At 58.1% G+C, this 27476-nt stretch overlaps 1 protein-coding gene across 1 annotated transcript; it reads right to left on the bottom strand.

Moving 5' to 3' along the window:
• Positions 1–5039: 5039 nt before the first annotated feature.
• Positions 5040–20091, bottom strand: UBE2I (ubiquitin conjugating enzyme E2 I). Its single transcript, XM_079718489.1, has 7 exons — positions 19978–20091; positions 14463–14538; positions 14208–14291; positions 13171–13243; positions 8376–8485; positions 8172–8251; positions 5040–5664 (listed from the first exon to the last, which is right to left on the bottom strand). The coding sequence occupies exons 2-7, from the start codon at positions 14526–14528 to the stop codon at positions 5601–5603; spliced, it is 477 nt and encodes a 158-aa protein (XP_079574615.1). The 5' UTR covers positions 14529–14538; positions 19978–20091; the 3' UTR covers positions 5040–5600.
• Between the last annotated feature and the right edge of the window lie 7385 nt (positions 20092–27476).

Raw genomic sequence — 27476 nt, 5'->3', positions numbered from 1 at the left:
CCCACTTCAGCTTAGACCCAGAGGCAAAAGACAGTTGGCTCTGGGGAGGCCAGGGGTCAGCTGAACTTTGGAGAGGGCCAGAGTCTGGAGGAGCAGGGTTCCAGAACAGAGCTGCATGCTGGGAGGCAGCCCACCTGTGCTTTCTTCATTCCCCAGTCCAGAGGGGACCAGACGCTTGCCCTCGCCCCAGGACGGGGCCACCACCTGTCTCAATTTCTAGACCCAGACTCACAGCCATGCCATGCATGCCTGTCTGTGCAGGATTAGACACAGAACCACCTGGTTTGGGGAAGACAGCCCGGCAGCGGGGGAGACAGCACAGAAGGGTGGGTTCTCCTTCTGGAAGTTCTGGCCCCAGGCCCTGCTTCCATCCTGACCCAGCACAGCCAGGCAGATAGGGGCAGGGGTGCTCAGGAAATGCACAATGGCTTGGGACAGATGAGTCAGGTGAGCAGGGGAGGGGCCTGGATCCCATGCCACCAGCTGCCCCTTGGCTTCCTTCTGCAGGGGATGGAATGGGTTGGGGGCAGCTAATGTCCTTCCCTGGGGATTTGGCAGGTCCTGAGCCAGGGTCTTGTAGCTGATGCCCCCCACCTCTGCAGTCTTGCATCAGGTTCTGCCAACCTGTTGGAACAAACACTGCCTGGTTGCCATGGTGATCCTAATGGCTTTGGGGTGAAGAGATGAGAGTCTGCAGCTGCTGTAAACAGGAAGTTAGGAGGGGCAGCTGCCAGTGGAGGGGGCCCCTACTCACACCCCCATCCCAAGCTCTGAGGGGAGCTAAGGGGCTGGAGGCCAGCGACATCACGAAGATGCACCAGCCCCTAAGACTAACACCACGCAGCCTGTCAGGGCAGAGGGCGCCTGGAGACCTCACCACTCTCTTTTGCAGGTAGGGAAACTGAGGCCCAGAGAGGGGAAAGGGCTTGTCCAGGGCTACACAGCAACAGGCTGGGTCCCAAACCCAGCTCTGGGCCTCTGTTTCCCCAGGAAAGCATAATCCTCAGGGTCCTTCCCTCCACAAACATTTCCTGGGGAGGGAGTGATGGTCCCATTCGTGCCGACCCCTTCATTCTCCCCCAACCTCCTGGGTCAGACTCCTGCCCTGCCACACTCCTCCACTGCCTTGGGCCTCAGTTTCCCTCATTAGTAAAACGGAGATAGCAGCAGCAGAGCCCACCTCTCAGCAAGGGGAGGGGATGGTCTTACCACAGAGCAAGTGCTGGTTAGAGTCAGCTGCAGCTCCTCCAGTCCACGGGGGATGGGAACTGGAGCCACCATTGCCCAGGACCCTCCAGTGGCCTTGGGAGGGGCTCTTTCCTTCAGGGACTTAGTTTTGGCCTCCGCAGTTTGGAGGTTTAAGCTCATCCTTGTGCGACCCCACAGCCAGGAGAGGACAGGGAGGGACGCCCCTTGCCCCGTGCCTGCGCCCCAGGCCTCCCACAGCGGTTCTGAGCTCGACGGGCCGTGAGGGGGCAGCTCGGGGCATGCACAGCAGTTAGGGCACAAGGCACCCTGCCTATGGGGATCAGGGCTCGGTGGGTCTTGTGGGGAGGTGGGTTTACTCGTGGAGCTTCCAGCTGGAAAGGGTCTAGCAGACAGGGTGAGTGGCTTTTCCTCCTTAGGGCCAGGAGAAAAGCACCAGGCTCTGGGCAAACACTCTGATGGCTGCTGACGGGCAGGGAGAAGGGGCCTCAGAGGTGAGAGGCATCCTGGCAAATCCAGGGCACTGCCATCACTTTTAATAATGCATGAAATCACGCCCTATGGTGGCAGCCCTTGGAATTGCAGGCACAGCTTCCTAGCAGTCAGGCTTCTCCCACAGCTCTCTGACCCCCATAGCACCTGTCGGAGGACAATGGCAGGAAAAGCGGGAAGGGAGGTGGACCACAGGAAACTCATGGTCACATAGCCCGGGAATTCGGGTCAGGGTCCCTGCCTGCCCTGGGCTGGAGGACCCTGAGGGACTGCAGGAATCTGTCCCATTGCCTGTGCTATCCTGGGTGGTTCTGCCGGCAGAAGAGGTGGCTCCAGGTGAGAGGGGGTCTGGCCCACATGTGACCCCTTACCTGGGGCACTTAACCAGAAGCCCACTGGGGGTCCTGCTGCCAGAATCTGCGCAGGTGGAGCCTGTGCCAGGCTGGGTGCTCTGGGGCCTCAGGCCCGAGGTTTTCGTGGGGCTGGGGGTGGGGACAGAGCAGCAGCCCAGCCAGGGCTCTGCAGGTCTCCATGAGGCCCAGGCGACCAGCAGCAGAGCTGGGAATGGGTCAGGTGCCTGGCTCCTCCACGCACATCCCTCTGCACACAGGAGGCCGAGGCACTCGTCCTGGCTCTGGGCCCCCAGATTCCTTCCTCAAGGCAAGAAAGACCCCCTTGGGATGGGTCACCTGTAAGAGCAGAGGCTGGGAGGGAAGGACCCAGGCTGGGGCCCTGCAACTTTCTTTTGCTGCTCCCTCATTGTTTTCTTCTAAAAGCTCAGATAAAGCGGCTTCCTGACTGAGGCCCGAGGCTTTGGGCAAGTGGCAAAGTACATAGGGTCTGAGGAACTAAGGGTGGATGGGACCCAGCGCTCTAGCTCCTCCGCCAGGCCCATGGCCTCTGCAGATGGGGTCACAGTAGTCTGGAGGCCTCCAGATGAGCCTCCTGACCACTGAGGCAGGACACCCCCAGGCTCAGCACCAGGGTCTGCTGGGGACAGATCTGGACCTGCACTCCTTGGGCCCCTCCCTGCTGGAGCTGGCTTAGACCAGTTGGAGCCGGCCCAAGTCAGTGCTCAGGGGCCCTCCAACCTGGCAACACGTCGCCATGGCAACCTCAAACTGGAGGCAGGGCCTGATGTATGGTAGGAGGGCTTTGGGCCGCCTGGTCAGGGAGCATGGTGGCCTCATGGGGGTGGGCAGGTGTGAGGACACGGTGCTGACTTGGCCAGGACAGTCCAGGGAGGCCGGGGGGACCCCCAGGGACCCAGAGCCCAGCCAGGAGCCTATCTGGGCTCCAGGCAGAGTGGTTCCTGGAGAGATAGGCTCCCAGCTTGTCCTACCTGTGGTCAAGTTCTAGAAGCCCCAACGCTGGGTTCCTTGCTCTGCACCTGGCCTGAGCCAGTCCTGGACACACTGTCCCAGGGGCCTGGTCAGGGTCTGAGCCAAGGGCTCACAGGCACCTTGGCACCGTGAGGATGGCATCCTGGTGCCCCGGGGAGGTCCACCCTGGCGGTGAGAAGGAGGTCCCCGTGGGGGGAACCTGCTCCAGCAGGCCAGAGAGGTACAGGTGAGACTCGGGGGACAGGGCCAGGGGTCAGTGCAGGATGTGGGCCCAGCATCAGAGGCACAGACCGGGGGATTCAACCTTGGCTCTAGGGAATGTCACCCTCTGCCGCTTGCGGGTCACTGAGCGTCTGATGCTGGAAGCCGAGGGAGGAGGTGGCTCCAGCAGCTCCTGGGCGGGCAGCACAGGACCCTGGAATTGGCCAGCCTGGCTCCCCTGACACCGAGCATGAGGCAGCCTGTGCAGACGGAGCAGGAAAAGGACACCCTGCAGGCGGCAGTTAGTGGAAATGTTTTAATTAGAGGATTTTTAGATACAGTGGTTAATCTATTGCCCACAATTCCTTACTAATTATTAGGCGCCTCATGCTGGGAACACACGCTCTTCCCTTACAGTAGAAACAGGATCATCGCATTTCATAGTTCTTGTGTTACAAGATTCACATCTTTGTTAAGCCAAGGACTGTGGCACAAAAGGACATTTCATTAGCCGAAGTCACAATTTGCTAGAAACACTGATTACTTTAGAATGCTTTAACTAGAAAATATATTGAATTTCCATATATATTAACCATATACATGTACAACTATTACTAAGAGTAGTTCGGTCATTACAAAATAAGACATTCTGGGAGAGGCTACAAATACACAACCCGTTGGATCCCCCAAAGGCCCTCTGTGCCCAACACATTGAGGACATCAAACTGGGAGCTCAGCAACTCGACACATACAGCTCAGTGAGCTGGGAAGGAAGGCACTGGGGCCTTGAGCCACAGGTGCTGTGGGCTCAGGGGCCCCCAACTTCCACCACGATCCTGTTGCCGGGCCACGTGTTTCCCAAGGCGAGCCTTGGCTCTTCCTGACCAGGGGCCCGGGTGTCCAGTCCTCCTCGAGCTCCTATAGGGATCACCCTGTCCCTGGGTCTGTGGGTCGGAGCCACAGGTGCAGGGGTCCCCCAGCGAGGGTCTTCAGGGTGGGAGGGCAGGCTGGCTCCAGGCCTCATTGGGACCCGGAGGCCAAGTAACCACCTTGGCAGTGCCGGGGTGCAGGACACGGGCCCGGCCCCCTCTGCCACTTCCCGGCTCCATCTTCGGCAGCTCCTGCTGAGCCGGGACCCAGGCCCACTTCCGACAGCGTCGAGGATGTCAAGGAAGTTCTGCAGCTTCAGCGGCCTCATCCGTGGCGGGCAGAGCAGGATCAGATGCTTCAGGAAAAGGGAAGAGCCTGAGGGGCAGGCGGTGGCCGGTTGCTGCTCTTTCAGGGTGTCCTGGTGCCAGGACCACCTGCGTCTGGGGGGGACACGGGGACGCTGATGCGTGAGCACAGGAGTGGGGGTTGGTGGGAGTTGCGGGGAGTGATGGCGCAGGTGCTACATGTAGAGGCTGGGGCAGCTGCTGAGGCCAGGGCGCTGCTGGGCAAGAGGAGGCCACACACTTCACCCACAGGCTGGGCTCCACTGCCAGGGCCCAGCCACCCTCAGCCGCCTGCGATGGCACTGAGGGGGCGAGCTGCTTGAACAGCAGTCCTCCCTGGGCCCGCCTGGCCTGGGTTAGGCATCTCATCCTCCTGATCGCCCAGGCGGTGCGAGCTTTACAAGGGTCTCGATGCCAGTTCCAACCTGACCAGACCAGAACTCTCTAGCACTCTGCAACCCAGAGCACTGGCATCGGGGGGACAGAATACACAGCACTATTTACAGAGGATGGGGCCAAGTGGGGGGTTCTGGGCACACTGAAGTCACCTCCTCACTTTTAATGATGATAATGAAACAAAAACCTTTATATAAACAGTTTATTTACTCTAAACAGCAACACAGACAAACGCCATATAAACACAAAGGAAGTGATGCGGAAACGCGACGCTGGCTGACTGGATCTGAGGCTCGTAAGCAACACAAGCCGGGCTCTGGGAGAGGAGGCGGCGGGGCGGGGCAGGTCTTATTTTCTGTTTCGTGCAGCCAGCTGAAGGCTAAGTGCAGCTCTAGACGGCGTGAAGCATGCCTGCATCCGCGAGCAAAGGAACTAGCTCCTTGGGACTCATTGAAGTATAAAAGTTTATAATTTTACAGCAGTTGAAATACTGACATCAATATTAAAATAAAAGCAAGTTTTACATAACAATCAAAAATACAAAAGACTGAAGGAAGAGACCCTGTATGAAAAACTGGGCGATTCAGCGAGCCGAGACTGTACCAGTGGCGGAAATGGAAAATGGCGCCCGCCCAACCCTCCCCAGGTGACCAGTAATTGTAGAGAGCAACGTTAGATTTGCAAAAATGTTGTAAACAAGTTCTTGCCACACCAATCCCTTCCTTTTTATGATGCCACAGGTCGCTGCTTATGAGGGAGCAAACTTCTTGGCTTGTGCTCGAACCCTTTTCTCGTATTCCACTCTGTTTTGGCTGAGGAGGTCAAAAGAGAGACATGTTAGAAGGTGCTGCCGCTGCCTGAGGGCGCCCAGGAAGCCTGGAGCGCATGAGCGAGGAGGTCTCAGGGGCACCGGTCCTGGGCCAAACTGGGAGGAGGGTGAGCCGTGGGGGTTTGCGGATCTAGCCAGCGACCAGCAGCTTCTTTCCCTACCTCTGAGGCAGCATCCATCATACTCGTCACTGGAGGAAACAGATCTCCCAGTACCATCTGCTTCAAAACCAGACACAAACCTCTGTGGGGTTTGCCCTCGGCTCTCAGTACTGCGGGAGAAGGTGCGAGCAGCTTACGGCAGCCAGGCAGGACCCCAGCTGGGGCTCTAGGGTGAGAACCACCGCTGATAAAAGGGGCCAGTGTGCATCGCCCAGAGGGGAGACATTTGCAGACAGGGTTCCTGGACACCCAGTGCTGGGGCTGGTCAGTGACCCTCACGAAGGTGTGCAAAGCCCCCGGTAAGAAAGTCAGGGGTCCTTCCAAGCTGTGCTGTGCAACCAGCGAGGCCCCTCAGAGCGCAGCCCATGGCCTGAGGCCCAGTTGTAACCACAGCCCAGGCGGGGGGTGGCAGAAGCTCCTCAGCTGCACCACAGCGCCGAAGGCTCCAGTACCCAGCACCCTGCCTGTGGCCTCCCTGGGGAATGGCTGCAGCGCCAGCAGCAGGAGAGGCAGAGCTGCTGGTGCTGGCCCGGCGCCAAGGAGGCTGGTGTGGCCGAGAGCTAGAGAGCAAGGTCACAGGACCAGCGCCTACAGTGGTCTGAGTGCACCCACCCCTGGCCCCCGACCTTTGACCTTGGCTCCCAGTGTTGTGTCAAGCCCAGGCCACCACAGCCCCAGGGCAGAGGCAGCGGCTGGGGGGCTTTGGAAGGAGTGGGCGAAACAGCCAAGTCCAGCTCCGCCACTGACCAAGTGAAGGCCGGGACGGGGCTGCAGGCACCTGCCAGTGTAGGACGTGCCTTGTGACCTTTTGGAAGCAAGGTGGGAACGCGGGCAGACCCCACCAGCCTGGGCCAGGACCGACCACACAACCAGAAGAGACTCGGTGCCTGACGGTGCAGAGCAGTGTCGCATGGTACCTCGGCCACATGCCGCTGCCACCAACACAGGAAACCCAGGAAAACCCGGCTCTGCTCTATGAGCAGCAAGGAAAACCCGGCTCTGCTCTATGAGCAGCAAGGAGACATCTCGGGCTCGAGGACCACACGCCTCTGTTGCAAGGGCTCAGCTCAAACGAGTACCCCAGTGGCCTTATTTACAAAGGGTGCGGGGCCAACGGGGCGCGGCAGTGAAAGCACACAGCGCCCAGCTTGAGGTCAGGGCAGGAGTCACTGACGCTCCACTCGAGCCACTGAGCAATGCCCCCTGGCGGGAAGCCCCAGGAAGGAGGCCAGATTGAAGTCTGGAGGGGGTGGGCCAGGGGGCTCTGGGACCTTGGCCCTGCCGGGGGGTGTCTTATGCCCTTAGACAACACTGGGCTCGGCCCAGAGACCTGAGCCATCTTGGGAAGAGAAATACCTCTCCTGCAACGTGGTGCTTCTCTCAGGTGGACTCGTAACAGCTGGGGTGCCGGATGCTCAGAGCAGCCCGAGGACAGTCTCAGCCTCCGCTTTACCCTCCACCTCCTACTCCAGATGCCCTCCAGGAAGGAACAGGCCCCTGCCTGGCCTCTCCCGAGGGCCAGCCCCTTGGGTTCCAGGACACTGGGGCACCTGGGCACTGTCCTCAGAAAATGCTACGCTCCGTTGCCCAATTCCCCTCAGGTGTGGGCCTGGGTTTCTAAACGTGGGCAGATGGAGCAATGGGCGTCACAGCCCCAGCCTAGCTTAAGGCCCCGTCCAGACCAGCCTGGGGAGGACCACAGGCCCACACACCACGTTTAACCACTGCTCACCCCAATGATGTCATACCAGGCCTCCTCCCTCATCACAGAGAGTGGACGCAGGACCCATGTGCCATGCGGGGAAGGGCCAGGCATGGAGTGGACGCCTGGCACTGGGGGGTGGGGGGGTAGGGATCACAGCAGCTGGGTGGCCAAGAACAACCTGATCGTCATGCCCCCGCTGACCACCCCCATGGGAGGCACCACACCCAGGCGGGACCAGGAAGAGGGGCTGGAGATGGGGAGAGCAGCAGGAGGGCCGAGGTGGGAGGTCTGGGGTCCCTGGTTGAGCTGGGTTGTTGGACATCCCTCCCTCAGGGCCCCACTCAGGGGGACGTTCCCTCTGAGCTGGACCAGAGTCCCAGGGCCGGCCCGGCCACAGCTCAGACACAAAGTGGCCAACACCTGAGTTCCGCTTCCTGACACCCCACCCCCACCCCGCGGGTCACCTGTTTCTGCACATGCAGATCCCGTGGCTGCAGGACAGCCCGGCTGCCGTGTCTCACCCCTCCACCGCTGCCTCCCAGCCAGGCTGTCAGAGGCAGCCTAGACCAGACTTCAGGGAGGCCAAGAAGAAGCTGCAGCAAACGGGGCTGGATTGCTACTAACCAGTAGATCGTGTAGGCCTCTGCTTGAGCTGGGTCTTGGATATTTGGTTCATTTAGAAGTTCCTGTATTCCTAATAAGATCTGCGTAAGAGACAAAACAAACACAGCAAGGTGGGAGGCCAGCGGGCTGAAAGGCAAACTTTCCCGGGATGGAGGACCACTGGCCCTCAGGCCCTGAAGGGTGGAGGGAGCTCGCACTCCATACCTGCTTAATCGTGATGGCCGGCCTCCAGTCCTTGTCCTCCTCCAGGATGGAGAGGCACACTGTGCCCGAGGGGTACACGTTCGGATGAAATAACGGCGGTTCAAACTTGCCTGGAGCAAAGGGAATGAAAGAAACATGTTTCTGGTGGCAGGTGTCTTCCTACCAAGTAATGTCCTGCCCTGACGGTGCCTCTCCCCCTACACTGGGGAACCTGGCTGGTCACCAGGCACCTGGCCAAGAACTACTTAGAAAAACGAAACTGGCCGCAAAGTGTGAGGAGGTGGGAGAACTAAGCAGCCACCTTCCTGACAGACTCAGAGGGGAAGCCACGTGCTCCCAGGACCCCACCCGGGGTGGCTGGCATTCAGAGCACAGAGCCCCAGGTGGCTGCCCCCATGTCCTCCCAGCCGGGCTGTGGCCTGACTCAGGAAAATGGGAAGGGGCCACTGCAGCAGGTGTGGAGGGTCCTGTGGGAAAGCCAAGGGCAGAAACTCAGAGGCCCTTCCAAACAAGTGGCCATTTTCAAAGCAGATCATCCTGCTTCAAAACAGAGGCTTTTAGGACCCCACATTCTTTCTTCAAAAACAAAATAACAAAAAGCAAAAAAAGTTAATTTTCTTTAAAAAAAAAAAAAAGAAAAAAGAATACATGTAGGAAATTTGAAAACAACAGCAGAAAGCAGGAGGGACTTCCCTGATGGTCCAGTGGTTAGGACTCTGCGCTTCCACTGCAGGAGACGTGGGTTCAGTCCCTGGTTGGGGAACTAAGATCCTGCATGCCTTGTGACACGGACGAAAATAATAAAGGAAAAAAAAAAAAAGGCAGGAAAAAATTGCCGTAATGAGCCCCACCCAGGGTCCATTAACTCACCTAACGTGTGTTTTTCTCTCATCTGGGCGCTTTCCCCCTTTCTCTTTTTTTTTTTTTTTTTTTTTTGTTACGCGGGCCTCTCACTGTTGTGGCCTCTCCCCTTGCGGAGCACAGGCTCCGGACGCACAGGCTCAGCAGCCATGGCTCACAGGCCCAGCCGCTCCGCGGCATGTGGGATCTTCCTGGACCGGGGCACGAACTCGTGTCCCCTGCATCGGCAGGCGGACTCTCAACCACTGCGCCACCAGGGAAGCCCCCCGCTTTCTCTTGATTTTTAATACATTATTTAATTATACCCAGAAAAGTTCAGCAAGTGTAGTACACTTGATGAATTACCAAAAATGAACAAACCCACTCATACCAACAGCTTCCAGAAAACTCCCTCCCTCACCTGCCTCATTATCCCAACTTGTACACCCACCCTGCCCCCAGACCAGGACTCGCGGCTCTACACCCAGGGGTCAGTTTGCACCTTGCTGCCACACAGGCTTCACTGGGAGAAGCTGCCCATGGACTTGCCCACCCCACCGTAGGTGCACATGTGAGCTACTACGACTGAAGCTGCAAACATTCCTGAACGTGAATTCTAGTGCACACAATGTGAAAATGCTGGGTTGCAAGGTGTCCGTGTTGAACTTGAGTAGATACTACTCATTTCCACAGCGGCTGTATCAACTTACATGCCGCCAGCAGGGTCTGCATGTTCCCACGCTTTGTGACTTTACCAGCCCCTGGTGGTGTCAGCCATGGAATTCAGCCACCCTGATGACAATGGCTGCCTCTCATGGTTCTGATTTGCATTTTCCTTTCACTCTCTGCGACACACTTGCTGCTTCTTTGGAGAAGCTCTTCTTTAAACCTCTCACGCACTTTTCTTGTTGACTTGCAGATGCTCTTTATATATGCAGGACACAGGCCCTTTGTCAGTTATTTGTCTCCCAGCACCCCCCAGCCCCTCACCCCCACCTCAGGTGACTGGCTGCCTTCCCTCTGCACCAGGTCACCCTCCTGACTCCTAACACTGCCATCACACGGACTGCTGACCTCCACAAACGGAACTTGGTCCAGCTCCTCGGCATCTGGGAAACTCACTCATGTCACGAACACTCACAGACTCTTCCTTCTCTCTGCTGCAGACTGTCCCACTGTTCATCTGTCCGTTCTACTGTGAAGAGACACCTGCGCTGCCCCCAGCTTTTTCCGGACACATGCCGCCCAGGCCTTTCGGTGTGCACACTTGCACTGGGTCTCTCCTCAGTGAACAGCCGGTCCCAGGGCAGGCGCTAAGTGTGGCCTCAGTAGACAAACCGAGAGCTTTCCGAGGGAAGTGCTCTCTAGAGCTGGGCCCCTCCCTCCCCACCGCCTGCCTGTTCCCGCTGGGTTGTCACTTGCAGTGTCTGGTGATGAGGTCAGGCACCTTCCTCTGTGCCCACTGGCTGGGTGGAGAGCCTCTTTTGTGAAGGGCCTAAGCTAATGGCGGTGTGCCCTTTCTCACTGAAGTGCAGATGCTCTTGATGTATTTGGAACGAGAACTGACAAACACATCCCATCTCTCTCCTCCTCACTCTCACTGGTGTCTCCTGGTGAGGAGATGGTCTTGATTTAAATGCAGTCCAGCTCATCCTTTCTCTCCTTATGGTTAAAGTGCTCTCAGCCCGCCCACGTGATGGAGAGGTCCTCCCGTCTCCTCCACAGCTGTACTTCCCACCGGGCACCAAGATCCACAGGAGAGTGAGCTCTCCTTCCACTGGGCCCCCCACGCCTCCCAGAGTCGCCTCTGTCATCAGCCAAGCTTGTATACGGCTGGCCTCTCTGGACTCTGCCTTGCAGGCCCGTGTCTCAGTGTCCCTGCAGCAGGTCTCAGCCCGCTTTCCATCTTGCCGTCCTACAGGTCTGGGTGCTCTCCTCACCCAAGCAGCCTCAGCCTAGGCCTCACAATCCCCCCCCCACAGATCTCCAAGGGCATGGCTGTTCTCAGCACCCTGCATTTCCTGCATTTTAGAGTCTGCGTGACAGTTTCCAAAAAAGTCTGCTTGTGCTGTGACTGGGATCACACTGAACCTGCAGAAGAGCTGGGAAAGAATAGGCACATGCACTCACAGTCTTCCGAGCTGTGCACACGGCCTGTCCTGCCAGGGATCAAGGCTGCCCCTGATCCTTGCAGAAACGTCTGATCATTTTCAGCAGAGAGATCTTTTTTTTTTTTTGGCCACGCCTTGGGACTTGTGGGATCTTAGTTCCCCCACCAGGGATTGAACCCACGCCCTTGGCAGTGAAAGCTGGACCAGAGAATTCCCTTTTAAATTTATATTTATTTTATTATTTTTTTTGCTACACTGGGTCTTAGTGGCAGCACGTGGGATCTTTGTTGGGCATGCAAGATATTTCGTTGCAGCGTGTAGGCTTCTTCTCTAGTTGTGGTGTGCGGGTTTTCTCTCTCTAGCTGTGGCATGCGGGCTCCAGAGGGCGTGGGCTCTGTAGTTTGCGGCACGCAGGCTCAGTAGTTGTGGTGCACAGGCTTAGCTGCCCCGCGGCATGTGGGATCTTAGTTCCCTGACCAGAGATCGAAGCCATGTCCCCTGCATTGGAATGTGGATTCTTTACCGCTGGACCACCAGGGAAGTCTCCCCTCTTTTAAATTAAATAAAAAGTTTTGTGAATTAGTCTTTTATTCAGCAATCTTAGACTCAGGGAAAGATTGTCTGCAGTCTTGTCTTCCAGTTCTTCTGCTGGGATTTCTTTATCTTGTCTGGCTCTATCTTCTTGGAATTCCAATACAACGTAGAATAGAAGTGATGAAAGTAGCTACAATGTCTCATTTCTTGATTAAAGATATTCTTTAAAAAATTTTTTTGGGCAGCATTGGATCTTTGTTGCCGGCACGGGCTTTCTCTAGTTGCGGCGAGAGGGGGCTACTCTTTCACTGCAGTGCACGGGCTTCTCATTGCGGTGGCTTCTCTTGTTGCGGAGCACGGGCTCCAGGCACGTGGGCTCCAGAGTGCAGGCTCAGTAGTTGTGGCACATGGGCTTAGTTGCTTCGCAGCACGTGGGATCTTCCCAGACCAGGGATCAAACCCATGTCTCCTGCATTGGCAGGCAGATTCTTAACCACTGCGCCACCAGGGAAGTCCCTGATTAAAGATATTCTTTAAGGTAATACCTGTACGTGGCAAAAAAATTCAAACAGCAAAGAACCACCCCGAATGAAATAAGTCTCCATCCCAGTGGTTAACTGTTAGTTTTAGAAATTCTCGTTGTGCCTTTATAACAAACATCTTGAATTACTGACCACCAGAGTGAACGCTGACACAGTCTTGGTGCCGGGGGCACTCTTCACATGCTGGGGCATGCGTTAAAACACCCAATTAACCACACAGATAGCATTTGCTGATTTCCAGCTACAAAAGGGGAGGGACCTGGGGTCCCTTCTGAGTTTTGCTGAAATGTGTTCTGATGGCCTGGCCACAGCACTATCTCAGATGCAGCCTTGACCCTTTCTTCCTGCCGCCTTCTCTGGAGACTTCAGCACGCTATGCACCCAGGGTGCACACGCTGCACCACATAAGTATCAAATTCTAACAGGCAACAAAACCCTCTTGGGGGTGAGGCTCTGGACCGCTGTCCTTCTGCACGTCCACCCCATCCAGGGCTGGAACTTGGTGGCACTAAGGGCCCACCTCCCAGTGATGAGAGCTGGGATTCTGGGTCTGAGACTGGGCCTATTATGTGCACCTCCAGCCACTGGGGGTACAAACAGACTCAAATCCACAGCCAGCCCCAGGGATCAGAGTCCCTGGAGCCACCCCAGGAGCAGAGCAGGACATAACTGAAGCTCCACAGGCCCACGCTCTCTGAAGAGGACCTTAGATCTCTCTGCTGGAACAGGCAGAAGCCGACCGACTTCTGAGGACTGCGCTCTACTTACATTTCGGAGGTGAGGATGGATAATCGTCTTTGAACAGCATCCGTAGTTTAAACAAGCCTCCTTCCCACGGAGTCTGTTGGGAAATAAAACTGTGATCAGGTGTGCTGCGGGCCTCTGCGGCGGGCTGGGCCCAGGAGGGGCAAGGAACTTGCTCCGGCTGCACCCCAAGATGGTGAGGGCCCCCCAAAGGCAACTCCTAATGGCTCACAGCCCACCACCAGGACTGTTGGGGCCTCCATGACCCCCGAGTTGGAAAGGGCCTTCCCTGGAGAGACAGGAGGCCCTGGGGGGCTCCCCCCGACACTGAGTGGGTACACTGCAGACTTGGCGGGGGACTCCCCTGGGGGGCATTCTGCGAGGCTCCTCCCTCAGGTCCCATGGGTCCCTGGGCAACCTCCCAGTTCCACGGCCCAACACCCCTCCCCACCCACCACCCCCAGGCCTACTCCTGCTGTATGTTTACAACCAACCATGGGTAGGAGAAAATGGAGACGATGAAGCCCTGTCATCACCCAGACACCTCAGGAGTCTCCTCCTTCCTTCCAGTTCACTCAAGAAGAGACCCTCCCTCCCAAATGCTTCCAACGTGCTAGTCCTAATGGACCCAAGCACACTCAGGTGAGCGGAGGAGGGAGCACCGTGGCCCATGAGTGCAGGACACGCGGGGCTCCACATGGCTGTCTTAGGTGGCTGATGCCGGGCCTCTGTGTCTAAGGATCTGCAGGTGTCCCAGGCTCAAGACCCACCCCCCACCCCGCCCCAGAGCATCGCCATGTCCGGGCTGCTTCAACCTCAGCCCCCCTCTACCCCCTCCAGGGCTCCTCCTGCTCCTGGGACGTGGCAGGGGGGCTGCATGACGCCACCCCTCCCCATCTGCTACAGCCCAGCTCTTTTCTGAATTAAGACTGCCCGGAGGGCCACATGTCACCCTAACCTTGTCCCCCTGGCCAGGGGATGGGACCACGGCCCGCGTGACCATCACAATCATCACACACACTTGAACCTGAGTCCTTCTGAAGGGGGGCAGCCCCTCTTACCCCCTTCTTCCCGGGAATGGCGCACTCCCAGTTCATGAGGTTCATCGTGCCGTCGGGATTTTTTGTTGGGACGGCCACAAAACCCTGAGAGGAAACAACACAGGGCACATCAGTGCCATGGCAGCCGGTTCCCTGCTCCCGGGATAAACCCGCCAGCATCAGCCCAGAGACCAAATGGCCGACCCACAGGGACCTGACGTTCTTGTCAAGGGGAAACCATCACCCTGCCACACGCAGGAGTAAAGCTTTCCTTACAAATGGGTGGTCTTTTCTCCAAGCTTTCCTCTCCTGGGCGAGTCTGCTGAGGGCGATCCCCGACATGTTTGCGTCCCTAGAAGAGACAGGCAGAGCGTGCGATGAGCACCGGCGGCCGTGGGCCCCCTGCCCCCTCACCCCGTGCCTGGCCCAGCCCAACAGCCTTGCTTCCAAGAAGCAGGGAAACCAAGGTTCCCACCCAGCCCCACACGCCGCTCTGGACAAGCTGTCACAGCTCCCCCCACCCAGGGGTGGGGTGGGGGGGCGCTCCCAGCCTCCTGGTGCAGGCAGCTCACCAGGGAAGAGGGAGCGGGTCTCCCATCCCCAGGCCCCCATGGCATGCGCTGTGACCTGCATTTCATGGTGACACAGAGCTCCAGAGAAGCAAAGCCCCAGGCCCAGGTCACACAGCTGCCAGGTGCTGCGCGGGGAGGGGGCGCTGTGCACTCCCAGCAGCCACCTGCCCACTAGCCCTGCCCTCTTTGTCCTGTGGCACCCGCTGGAGTGACAGGGACCCCAATTCCACCAGACTCCGTAGCAGAGGCAGGGACAAGATGGGGATGTCCAGAGCGCGGGCCTGATACCTGGGAGGGGCAGTCACCAAGCACTCCCCTTTGCCGGTGCAGGGATGTGGGGGTGCTGGCAGGCCTCCGGCCCAGAATCAGGGGCTCAGAATCTAGACTCAGGCCCAGCCAGGAGGAGAGCCCTGGTCCTGGAAGGCAACCAAGAGGAAGGCAGCCCTGGGCAGAGAGCAGTTTAACCACGCAACGGGTGGGGGCTGCGCAAGTCCAGAGGCAACACCCCCCCCCCCAGCATCCAATAGACCCACCTGTCACCAGGCCTGGGGGCTCAGGCCTTCCCTGGCCCCTGCCACTTTCTCATCCTACAGCCCCACCCTAGGACCCGCTGCCACTCCACCTGTTGTGAGTGGGCCAAGACCTGTCTCCCAGTGACTTTGGGAAAGTCAACAAAAGGGGGAGCAGGCCCTGTGGCCAAGCTACGCAAACTCCTGGTCTCTCCCGAGTATCGGCTCCCCTGCACCTCTGGACCACAGACTCTCAGGGCCTGGCGACATCAGCCATTCAGGTTCACTGCCCGGAGCCGTGAGCCCATCTCCCAGGTGCTGCTGATGCAGCACGCAGACCAGACCAGGCATGTGGCACTCTATCGTAACCCCTGCTGCCCTCGACCTCCTTCTGCCCATGAGAACACAACCCTTAGGGACTTCCCTGATGATCCACTGGTTAAGAATCTGCCTTCCAATGCACAGGACGCGGGTTCGATCCCTGATGGGGGAACTAAGGTCCCATGTGCCGCGGGGCAACTAAGCCCACAGGCCACAACTAAGACCCGACTACTTGCTGGAGAATTTGACCCCAAGTGTGTTTGCTGGTCTTCAGAGTCCATGGGAACATTAAAGATACTCTGAATCAAGTATTTCCATTAAGCAAGCCTTTAACAAGACCGAGGAGAGTGTATCCTACACGCGCATGGCCGGTGGCTTGCCCCCACCCTGCAGGCTTGCACTGGAGGGCCTGGGCACCTCTGGCAGGGAAGAGGTCCAGCACCTTGAGTTCCTTAGGACAACACGGGGCACCCTCCACAACCACAACACAGCTCTCAACCAGGCACAGAAGAACAAACTTCTGCCAAAGACAGAACTGGAAACCAGCCGTGCTTCCCAGCTGTGCCGGCCCTGACCCACAGTTGGGGACCACCAAGCCCGTTTTAGACCTGAGAAGGGAAGATCAGAAGTAACCTGCCCACTGAGGGAGGAGCCTCAACTCAAACCCAGGGGGTCTTCCCACCCCCGGCAGGAGCGCTGCTCCTCTCTGCAGCCCCTGCCTCATAATCACTCCTGCAGCCCCCTCCCTTGGCTCAGGCTGACCCCCAAGTGCTCCAGCAATCCAAATCAAAACCTTGTCCCAGCATCTGTTGGGACACTCTGGCCCCAGGCCTCAAACAACACAAACACGCCCACGTTCCTGCAGGAGAGGTGGGGTCAGGTCAACAATCCAACAGCAGACCAGCCGATCAGTGGGGCCCTGGGCAGCTACCTTACTGGGCGCCGGTTACAAGGGCATGTCCCCAGGCCCAGTGGCCCCATGGAGCCAGGAACTCTGCGGGGACCTGGCTCTTGGACGACTCCCCAAGAAGTAAGCATAGCAGGGGGGGGCGGGGGCGGGTTTGGGATGGCCACCGCAGCCTCCAGCATCACCCACGAGCCCAGGTCTCAGGAAGTGGGGTGAGTTACTACAAAACACCAGAGGAACGGGATGTGGTGTGTCATCAAGAAACACATATACTCATGTCATCATGAAAAAAACCGAGGGTCAAAAATCAAAGCCCGGGCTTCCCTGGTGACACAGTGGTTAAGAATCCGCCTGCCAATGCAGGGGACATGGGTTTGAGCCCTGGTCGAGCACGTGCCGCGGAGCAACTAAGCCCCTGCACCACAACTACTGAACCTGCACTCGAGCCCGTGCTCCACAAGAGAAGCCACCACAATGAAAAGCCCGCACACGGCAACGAAGAGTAGCCCCAGCTTGCCACAACTAGAGAAAGCCCGCGTGCAGCAACGAAGACCCAACACAGACAAAAATAAATAAAAATAAATTTATATACAAAAAACCCCCAAAGCCCCCCACTCAGCAGGCATGGTGACAGGAGCTGCTACCCTGGCAGCACTCTGACCCGAGCACACCTTCTAAAAGGCTATAACCCTGCCCAACCTCAAGATTAAGTCCAAAACAAGTAACACCAGGCCTGCACCCAAAACAGAATTTCTCTTTGCCACCCCCCAACCCCAGAGCTCTGGTCTGCCCGCCTCCTCCCCATCCGTGGACCCGACCGTCAGTAACATGTCTGGGAGCTCCTTCCCTGGATGGCGCAACTCTGTCTGCTATTTTCATTCATTCAAGCAACATAAATTGAGGAATGGTATGAGTGTCACTGCCCACATGGGGAGAAGTGCTAGGTGCCAGGAGACACAAAGCAGGACGACTACGAGACGGGCGGCACCTGGGTCTTAATGGTGGTCAGGTGGCCGCCTGGACACAGCCTGCAGCAATGGGCTCAGTGCAGGAACATAAGAAAGAGCCAGAAGGGTGGGCACTGGTCCTGAGGGCCTGGGACTGCCTGAGGGAGGCGGGGAGACGCAGGGGATCAGGGCACAGGAGAGCGCCAGCCGCTTTTGTCTTTAAGACTCTCTCTTGCAGGAGGTTAGGGCAGTAACCCCAAAGTCTGAAAAACCTTCATTCCTGAGACTTTCTCAAACCCTTCAAATGGCTCTTCTAAACAGAACTCAACCCCACCTCATCCCCAGGGCTGGTGGGAATGATCCCCCCACAGGGGGCCTGAGGGATGTGGAGGATGTCCACAGCAAGCCCCTCACCAGCCAGGGCAGAGCACGCAGCATAGGCTGGCGGCCACCTCTGAACTAATGAACGCAGAAGTTCAGCAGCAGAAGACAAGCAGCTGGCGTGAGGTTCCTGAGTCTGTGCTCGGCCAGGCGTCAAGACTGGTTTCTGGAGCCCCAGGGCAGCACTCTGGACACCGAGGATCCGTGGATTCCGGAATGGGCAAGCCAGCACTCAGGCGGCTCTGGAGGGGCAGGGCAGGGCCAGGACGCAGGAGAGGCCAGCAGAGCAATCCTGAGCACCGCCTGCCTGCTGAGCGCGTGCCAGGACCCCGCCACAGGCCACCTCTTCTGCTGACAACGGACAAAGCTGCCTCTGCAGGCCCTGTCCAAGCACCAGCTGTGATTGTCTCAGGTGCAAAAGGTAACGGGGGGGGGGGGTCCCCACAGGAGTTCCTGCAGCCCCTTCCTTAGGGGTGCCAATGGACCAGAGCGGGAACCAAAAAGACCGCTTCCACCACCAGGGCAAACAGCCACAGGTGCACACCTGCACTGTCCCAGGCAGAGATCTGGCCTCCTGCTCTCCAGGAGAAAGCAGCCAATTTGGTACATTTTAATTACAACATGGAGCCACTCCTTCAGAATCGCACTTAGGATCGAATCTGCCTTCCCCAAACGACAGAGAGGCACTTAAGGAGCAGTTAAGTGTTACTAGACACTTTAAAACAGCAAAATCATAAGATATGAAAATAAGATATCTATGAACTGCTAGGGACAGCCTGCAGGGGAGGACCCGGGTTCTCCAGGGAGACCCTGGAAATCTGCCGTCATCTTCTTCCAGATCGGGCTGTACTTGAACCCGCTCTTCTAGTTGACAGCAGACTTCAGAGCCACTTACTGGCTGCACATGTGGGCGAGTGGCTTCTACCACCCTCAACCATCTCACCTGTAAAATGGACAATAGCACTGTGACCCCACAGGTTGGCCAGGGATGAAACTGATAAAGGATCAGCAGCCCTGGATGGGTCCTTTTCACCCAAACGTAAACTCCCCAGGGGAAGGCACTGGCTTCACCTGATGCAGGCACCCTGCACTCAGGAGACACTCCAGACCGGGTGCAGTTCCCTGTTCTTTCCTGACATTACTTCCCAGGACCCCAGACCGTTTCTGAAGCAAGGCCTCAAACCCCCAGCAAGACTCACCAGACAAAGGTGCAACAAGATACAGAATTCACGCCTAAACCACCCGAAAGGCCATAAACAAGTCAGGACAAACTTGGGATCCATCTCCCTTTTCTGTTGGGTAGGTTTTCTATCCAAACGCACGGTTTCCTTAAGAGCAAGAAACATTTAGGACTACAGGCTTTAAAAGGAGACCAACAAAAGCCAGCTCCGCAAACACAGAACAGTAACTTTGCTAACTGAAGAACTAAGCTTATTTCCAAATCATACAAACCAGACCAGTTAATTCCGTGATTTAGGGGCAGGTGCTGGTCGTTACCATGATCCCAGCTAATCACTGCCTCGCCTTCCTCCTACTCGCCTAACTACCAGTTCCAGCCTCCGTGCAATTGGTACAAAGCAGTCTTGGGAGGAAATCTCCCCGTTAAGGGGAGCGCTAACACTCAGTGTCCCACCAACTGGGAGCGGAACTCCGGAGGCGCAAGAGCTCGGACTTGTTTTCATTTCTAGGCATCACACGCCACCCCCCAAACGCGCCCGCGCTTCTGCAGCGCGCGGCTTTGCACTCTTTGTGCGGTGCGTCCTCTCCGGGCTGGAACGCGCCACAGGTTCGCGCGCACACCTTGACCCCGGAAACGCTCCGCCTTGGCGGAGGGCTCGGCGCTCCTGTCACCGCGGCCCGAGCGGCGGGCGCCGTCTGAGGCCCCGGACGCGACCGGCGCGCCGCGACCCGCCCGAGCGCGCGCCCGAGCAAACGTCCCCCGCCCCCCCGGGCCGCGACGGGCCGGGGCTCGGGCCGCGGGCCGGTGAGCCCAGCGAGCCGGCCCCCGCCACGGCGTCAGCAGCCCGGGGCGGGCTGGTTCCCGGGAGCGGGCCGGGCCGCGGGTGGAGGACGCCCGCCCGGCCGGGCCCGACGGCGGCGGAGGCCGCAGCCCGCCGAGGCCTGGCCCCCGGCCCGTCCGCCCCGCACGCTCACCTCGGGCGGCCGCGGCCCGGCGAGCGAGGCGGACGAGGCGGCGGCGGCGGCGCTCCCTTTGTCTCGGGACTTCCCTCCCGAGCCCGCTCCGCGCGCAGCCCGAGCGCTCGAGGACCCCGGAGCGGGCGGGGCGGGGCGGGGCCTGCGAGGCCTGCCCGCCGCGCGCCTGCCCCGCAACTCGCTGCCGCCGCCGCACGCCCCGCGCCGCCCGCTAGGCCGTTCGCCGTCCGCCGCCCGCGTTCCACCGCCGCGCGCCTGCGCCCCGGGCCCGGCCTGGGAGCCCGGCCCGGCGGCGGCTTTCCAGTCAGGCGGCGCCCTGGACACCTGCGCCCTTAAAGGAGCCGCGTCCCCGATGTGAGGGAGCGTCTGCAAACTCCCCTTCACGGGGCACGCGTCCACCCGAGGACACACCGGCGAGCGGCGGGGTAACGGGGAGGCCGAGATCTCCAAGGGTTCCCCGGATGCCCCGCGGGCACCTCCCCGGGCACGGCTCCCAGAGTTCTCCTTGAGGCTAGGATCCGGGGCCGGGGAGCAAAGACTACTGAGGCCTAGGGATCCCCGAAGCGTCGCAGCAAGGTGACGATCCCTCGCGTACGGCACACTGTGAAGCCCCTTGCAATTGGCCAGTTCGGGGCTCTGGGCGGGGCGTTTGTCAAATCTGCCCAATGAACAGACCCCGTACAAAAGGCCGAGTGCTGGTCCGACCGACGGAAGGAGAAGTGCGGACGCTCCCTAACCCGGGGGCTGGCCCTGGGGGGAGGGGCGTCGGGGCTGCGAGCGGGTGGGGGAGGGGAAAGGAGGCCGGCCGAATCCCGGCCCAGTCCCTGCCGTCCCGGTCTCGGGTCCACCCTGAACCTGTGTGCAAACGCGAGTCCTTCCCGGCCACGCTGGGCGCCTCCCCGTCGGGTGGCCCCTGACCCCCGCCCCCCGGCTCGCGGTGGGAGAGGGCGATTTCCAAGGTCAGGCCGCCCCGCCCTTGGGCGCTTTGGGATCAGGTGGCGAGAGGTGTCCCGGGCCCCGCCAGGGCCGCGCGGCCGGTGTTGGGCTCCTGGCGGCCCTGGACAGCAGAGGGGACTTGCATTCATTCACTGCTTCTTTCCCTTTCACAGTCTCCCAGTCTCCCTCTGTCTCCTTCCTCCTTCCTCCCTCCATTTCCTTACATTCCCCCTCCCCACCCCAGTCCCCTAGTTGGCACTGTGCTGAGACTGTTGGCCTCCAGGGCAGGGACCCTAGGTCTGGTGTCCCAAGGCCCACATCTGGCCCAAAGCTCTCAGCGGGTGTTCAGTGGATGAATTGCGTGTGCTCCCAGCAGTTCTATTATTCTGGGGGAGTACAGTGAGGAAGGCCACAAGCCCTGAGATGGGAGGTGGGCAGCGGTGTGTATGTCGGGGGTAGTCTGCTGGGTCTGGTGGCTCTGTTGGGCTGGAGAGGGGGTCTGTCTAGGGCCAGCAGTGGCCCAGCGAGAGGGCTTGGTTATAGTGATTGGGGTCCCCGGTAACAAAGGCCAGAGGGCCTGGCCCCCTTGAGCCGCATGTGAGCATTCCAAGTCTCTCCTAGGCTCTGAAGTCCAGAGGGGCTGCCCACTCCTGGGTCCCCACAGTGACCCAGCGTGGGCCTGGTCTGAGGCGCTGCCTCCCTTTGTCCCTCCACTGAGGCAAATGCCAGGATCAGGGATTGTCTGAGACATGTGTTCTCTGGGTCCGCAGCCCTGGTTCGCTGGCTCTGAGTGGTCCTGGAAGTGTGCATTTTAACAAGTGCCCCAGGTGGGCCTGCTGCACAGCACCTGGCGGCAGAGCTACACTTTAAGAAACCCCAGGAGCATAGGCCTCAGGTGCCAGTGCCATCTTTCTTGTGAGGATACCAGGAGGTTTGCACAGGGCTGCATGAGGAAGGCACCCAGCAAGTAGCAGTGGCCAGTGAAAGGTGGTGGCCATTGCTGGAGGAAGGAGAGGAGAACTAGGGACCCACATGGGCTCTGCACAGCCAAGGGGGTAAAGAGAGGGTAGGGCTCACAGTGAGGTGGGGGGAGGAGGGCTGGAGGGGTAATGGTGGGTATAGTGTGAGGAGGCAGACTGGACGTGGCATGTGGTTGTGGAGGGCCTGGGCCTGATCCTGTGGGCCATGGGGAGCCATTGAAGGCTGTGGAGCAGGAGATGCAAGACAAGGTCCTGGTTCTTTGTGGTGAGAGGACACCCCGAGGTGGCGGAGGTGTGGCCCTCAGCCCAGGTGGCTGAGTTCCAACCGGCAAAAAGAACTCCTATCCCAGTGGAAGGTGGTGTGGGGTCCTCATGCTGGGGGGGAGAGAGGGTGCTGGGATCGTTGGAGAGAGGAGGGACATTTAGCTGGAGGGTGGGTTGGAGGAGGGCAGGGGGTGGGCAGGCTCTGGAATCCTCAGCCTTCAGAAGCCTTATGTGAGCAGCCTGCACCCCTGCACACAGGTTCTCCATGGTGGCCTCTTGGTGGTCCCCTCATCAGTCATTCACAAACGTGTATCCAGAACTGACAGTCCATGAAGAAGCACACTGCCATGTTGTAGGGAGGGCCACATGGCATGGAACAGGGGGTGACATCCAGGAACTGAGAATGGCCCCCCACTGACAGCCAGCAAGAAAGCAGGGATCCCAAGCCTTCAATAGCAAGAAGCTGACAGCTGCCAACAATCAGGAAGTCTGCGGGAGACCCTGAGCCCCAAGAGGACTGGAGAAGGTGACCCCAGTCTTCCGAGATACTGAGCAGGGGACCCCACTAAGCCAGGGCTTCTGATGCACAGAAACCGAGATTTTAAAAAAAGAGGTGCCTTCTTTAAAGCCACTGAGTTTGTAGTGACTTGTTACACAGCAAGCGCTGACTAAATCACCTGGTTTAGACAGGGAGGTCTCTGAGGAGGTGACCTCCAAACAGGCCTGTGGGGAGGGCTGGGGGAAGAGCCTTTCTGGCAGAAGGAGCGGGAGGTGGGGTGAGTAGGGAAAGGCCAGTGTGTATGGGGCAGAGCAAGCAAGGGGGAGGGGAGGAGGGGAGGGGGTGGGGTGGGACAGGCAGTTGAGACCAGACCACAAGTGACATTTCCACTGTGCTGGGGAGTTTGCTGTGTCCAAAGTGCGACGGTTCTCGTGAGAGAGGGGGGACTTGATTGGGTCCAGCTCCCTGGGTACAAAGGAAAAACTGAGGCTTGCAGAGGGGGAGGGCTTTGTGCAATGTCAGTGAATATAAAGCCCTGGGGAAGGATTCTGGCTGACTGAGCCAGGTCATGTGCCCACCACGTGGGGAGGGCGTAAGTGTGACTGGGAGCTGCCGAGAGTAGGGGCAGCACCCCCAGCTCCCCCGGGGGCCTGCTGAGGGTCAGGCCATGGGCATCTGGGAGGTTTATGTGCAGGGGCTGCTGCTCCAGGGGCTGGGTTAAAAAAGAAGAAAGTCCACATGCAAAAGAATGAAGTTGGATCCCTACCTCACACCACATACAAAACCAACTCAAAGACCTAAACATAAGAGCTAAAACTGTAAAACTCATAGAAGAAAACAGGGGAAAACCTTCATGACACTGAATTTGGCAATTATTTCTTGGATGTGACACCAAAAGCACAGGCAGGTAAAGGAAAAAACTAGATGAATCCAACTTCATCAAGATTTAAAACGTTTGGGACTTCCCTGGTGGCACAGTGATTGAGAATCACCCTGCCAATGCAGGGGACAAGGGTTCGAGCCCTGGTCCGGGAAGATCCCCCATGCCGCAGAGCAACTAAGCCCATGTGCCACAACTACTGAGCCTGCGTACCTAGAACCTGTGCTCCGCAACAAGAGAAGCCACCGCAATGAGAAGCCAACTCAATTGAGAAGCCCGCGCACCGCAATGAAGAGTAGCCCCCGCTTGCCACAACTAGAGAAGGCCCGCGCACAGCAACGAAGACCCAATGCAGCCATAAATAAATAAATAAATTTATTTTTAAAAAAAAGATTGAAAACTTTTGTGCATAAAAGGATATTATTGACAGAGTAAAAAGGCAACCCATAGAATAGGAGAAAATATTTGCAAATTACATATCTGATAAGGGGTTAATATTTAGAATATATAAAGAACTCCTACAACTCAACATCAACAAAACAAACCCAGTTCAAAAATGGGCAAAGTGTCTGAAAACACATTTCTCCAAAGACATACAAATGGCCAATAAGCACGTGAAAAGATGCTCAACGGGGCTTCCCTGGTGGCGCAGTGGTTGAGTCCGCCTGCCATGCGGGACACGGGTTCATGCCCCGGTCCAGGAAGATCCCACATGCCGCGGAGCGGCTGGGCCCAGTGAGCCATGGCCGCTGAGCCTGCGCGTCTGGAGCCTGTGCTCTGCAACGGGAGAGGCCACAGCAGTGAGAGGCCCGCGTACCGCAAAAAACCAAAAACAAAAACAAAAAAAGATGCTCAACACTAGTCACTAGACGAGATCGGGCGCATTCAGGGTGGTATGGCCGTAGACCACTAGTCACTAGAGAAATGCACATCAAACCCCTCTAAAATACCACCTCACACCCATTGGATGGTAATTTTAAAAACAAACTGGACTTCCCTGGCCTCCAGTGGTTAATTAAGACTGTGCTTTCAATGCATGGGGCATGGGTTTGAACCCTGGTCAGGGAAGTTCTGCATGCTGCTGCGGTGTGGCAAATAAATAAATAAATACAGGAAATAATGAGCATTGGCAAGAATGTGGAAAAATGGGAAGCCTTGAGCATTGCTGGTGGGTATGTAAAATGATGCAGTTGCTGTGGAAAAATCTGGAAGGCGGGAAGGCCAGGGGCTTGGGAAGGGCTGCATCTGTCTCCCTGAGCTTGGGAACAGTCCTCGGAGGATGAGGAGCCCCATCTTTCTGCTCTGGGAGTACATGTGGATTGCAGGGGGTGCTGGGAGGCACTGGATGGGTGCCCACATCTGCTCCCCAAAGTCTCCCTCTCCTCAGGCCCAGCCCCAGTGCCCTCTGCTTTGTCCTCCAGGCTCTGGTGGGCAGTGCTGCCCTCAGGCTCTCCAGGTCCATAGAGGACATCCCCTGAGTCTCTGACAGTCTCCCCCGCTGCAGTTCAGCTGAGCCAGTCTGAGCCCTTCACAAGGTGTTCCTAAGTAGCAGTGACTCAGCTGTGATGGGTTCTACTGTTCCCTTTTCAGGGGGCTCCCCTTGCAAGCTCCCCGAGGGAACCCTCTGACCTGAAAGGGCTGGGGCACCTCTCAGACCCCTGCATGGCTCCTCAGGCCCTGGCCTGGCCCCACAGGGCCCAGAGGACGCTTTCTAGAGGCCCAAGCTGGGATGTTGGGGCCGTGTGAAAGTGTCACTCACCCCATCTGTGCACGTGTTAACCCGGTCAGGGTCCCCGAGCTTGCTTGTCTCATCCACTGGATGGTTTTGTACATTAGAACAGGAAGGAGCAAAGTCTGGGACTGTCTCTGATTGCCTGTGCCGTGAACTGTGGGTGTGATTGCTTTTCTGTGTCCCAAATGAGAAAGGAAGATGGTCGTTGGATGCCCATCACTGCCGGCTGCCAAATCGCCACTGTCACCGAAGAGAGAGGCTGGGATCAGGCTGGGTGCTCAGAACCTGGCGGAGGTTGGACCCCCTGCTGTGCATCCCTCCCAGCGCCCAGGTGGTGGGACTGGGAGAGGGTGAGTCTCTACTTCTGCTCCCCCTGGCCTGCAGAGAGCTGAGCCACCAGGATGAGAGATATTTTTTGATTGTCAGGAGCATTTCCGTGAGTGGAGAATAAGGTTGCCTGGGGCAGCTGGACATCCTCTTCACTGCTGTGTAGGAAGAATGTGGCACTAACAGAGCTTGGCCCCCAACCCGCGTGAAACAGATGGAGGACACGTGGGGTGGGGGGCCTCCTTCTCTCTCCAGGTGACTTCCCACCTGGTCATACGTTCATTCACTCCCTCCCTCCCTGGTCATTGAGCGTGGGGCCAAAGAAGGGTTGGTTGGTTTTTATTTCATCTTAAGATTGGAGAATATGTTTGCTACCGCAAGACAGTGAGAGAGAGAGAAAGAGAGAGAGGCACGGATGAGAGTGCACGTGAGCTGGGCACACGGTGGAGGGACCTGGCTTCCACCCCCCCGCAGGTGCACACGCCCCTGGAGGCATTTCCAGAGGCCCCCCCGCCCAGCCTGAGGCTTGCTTCAGCATCTCCCCCTATCAGACTCAGTCCTCCACATCTAAATAGGCATTCTGGGGACCCCAGAGCCGCTGCCAGCATTCTTCCTCGCCCACCTGGGCAGGCCAAGTCCCCTCCTCTCGCCCCTCCCCCCCACCCCCCGCAGCAGCTCTACCTCAAAGGATGAGGCTGAGACACCGAGTCGCTCCCGCCTCCAGGCCTCTGCTCGCCGTCCCCTCCGCCGGCCTCCCTTCCTCTCCCCCAACACCGCAGCCAGGTGGCTCCCTCCACCCCTCCCCTCCTACCCGCTCTAAACCCCAGCCCCCTCCCTGCCTTCTCCCAGCGCTGGAAGGCCTTGCCCGCTGGAGTTACAACCCTCGGTTTGGGGGGCTCCCTCCCAACCTGTGCCCAGGTGGGGGGAGGAGTTTATAATGTGTCAGGCGGAAGAACCAGGAAACAGCGCTTACCTGGCTCGGCTTGTTCCGATGCGGCAGCGACGCCTCCCTGCCCTGCGCTCGGCCGCCAGGTGGCAGCAAAGCGCCGCCTCTCCGCCCCCGCCCCGCGGCTGCAGCGGCAGGTAAGGCAGGTTCGACCCCCGCCCGCCCCATTGTGCACCAGGTGCTGCGGCGGCAGGCTAGCCATTTGTTTGCTCACTCAGCTGGCAAATAAGCGTGATGAAAGGAGGCTTCCCATCACAGCTGAATAGGGGCTGGGTCCCTATGCCTTGCACCCAAAGAAATACAGTGCAAACCTGACCATACTTTGAGTTTGAAGCCTGATAAGGTTACCTGACAAGATTTTGGCTGCACCTGTCCTTGTTAAAGTAGGGGTGGGGGGTGGGAGGGGTCGAGGACGCCGGGACTTGGGGATGTGTTAAAGCAACCACAGTGGCTAGGGACTTCCCTGGCTGTCCAGTGGTTAGGACTTCTCTCTTCCACCACAGGGGGTATGGGTTCAATTCCTGGTGGGGGAACCAAGATCCCACACGCTGCATGGCCAAAAAAAAAAAGTAACCACAGTGGCCCAAAGGGAAACCTTTCTCTTTGTTTTAATCTGAGGGATTCTACAAGAAACTGGTATGACTCCTTCATTCTATAATTCAATATTTTTTTTAAATACAGGCTCCTTGAGCCCCCAGAACCATCTGTGGACACGTGTTCTCCTTGTCCCCACTCTGAATGATTTGCTTAGAGTCAAAGCCAACATGCTCCAAGGCCATTTTGATGCATCCCTTCCCAGTTTCCTGGTGCTCAGACTCCACATCCTGGACTCCAGGTCCCAGTGATGCTCAGGACCAAGCGTGTGTGTCCCTGAAGCTGACCGGGGTCTCTGTCCCTGGTAGTCTGACCTTGAGGAGGGGGACAGTCTCAGGGGG

Source organism: Hyperoodon ampullatus (assembly GCF_949752795.1).
Source record: "Hyperoodon ampullatus genome assembly, chromosome: 14".
In the NCBI taxonomy this organism is placed as follows: Eukaryota; Metazoa; Chordata; class Mammalia; order Artiodactyla; family Ziphiidae; genus Hyperoodon; species Hyperoodon ampullatus.
The sequence above is the reverse complement of the archived record's forward strand: the minus strand, read 5'-3'. Positions and strand labels throughout refer to the sequence as shown.

Excerpts from the sequence above, each read along its gene's own strand:
- UBE2I (XM_079718489.1), bottom strand. The coding sequence starts at position 14,528 with ATGTCGGGGATCGCCCTCAGCAGACTCGCCCAGGAGAGGAAAGCTTGG. Across the intron at positions 14,292-14,462 it reads GGAGAAAAGACCACCCATTT|GGTTTTGTGGCCGTCCCAAC; the intron begins GTAAGGAAAGCT and ends GTTTCCTCTCAG. Across the intron at positions 8,486-13,170 it reads TCCATCCTCACCTCCGAAAT|GCAAGTTTGAACCGCCGTTA; the intron begins GTAAGTAGAGCG and ends CCTTTGCTCCAG.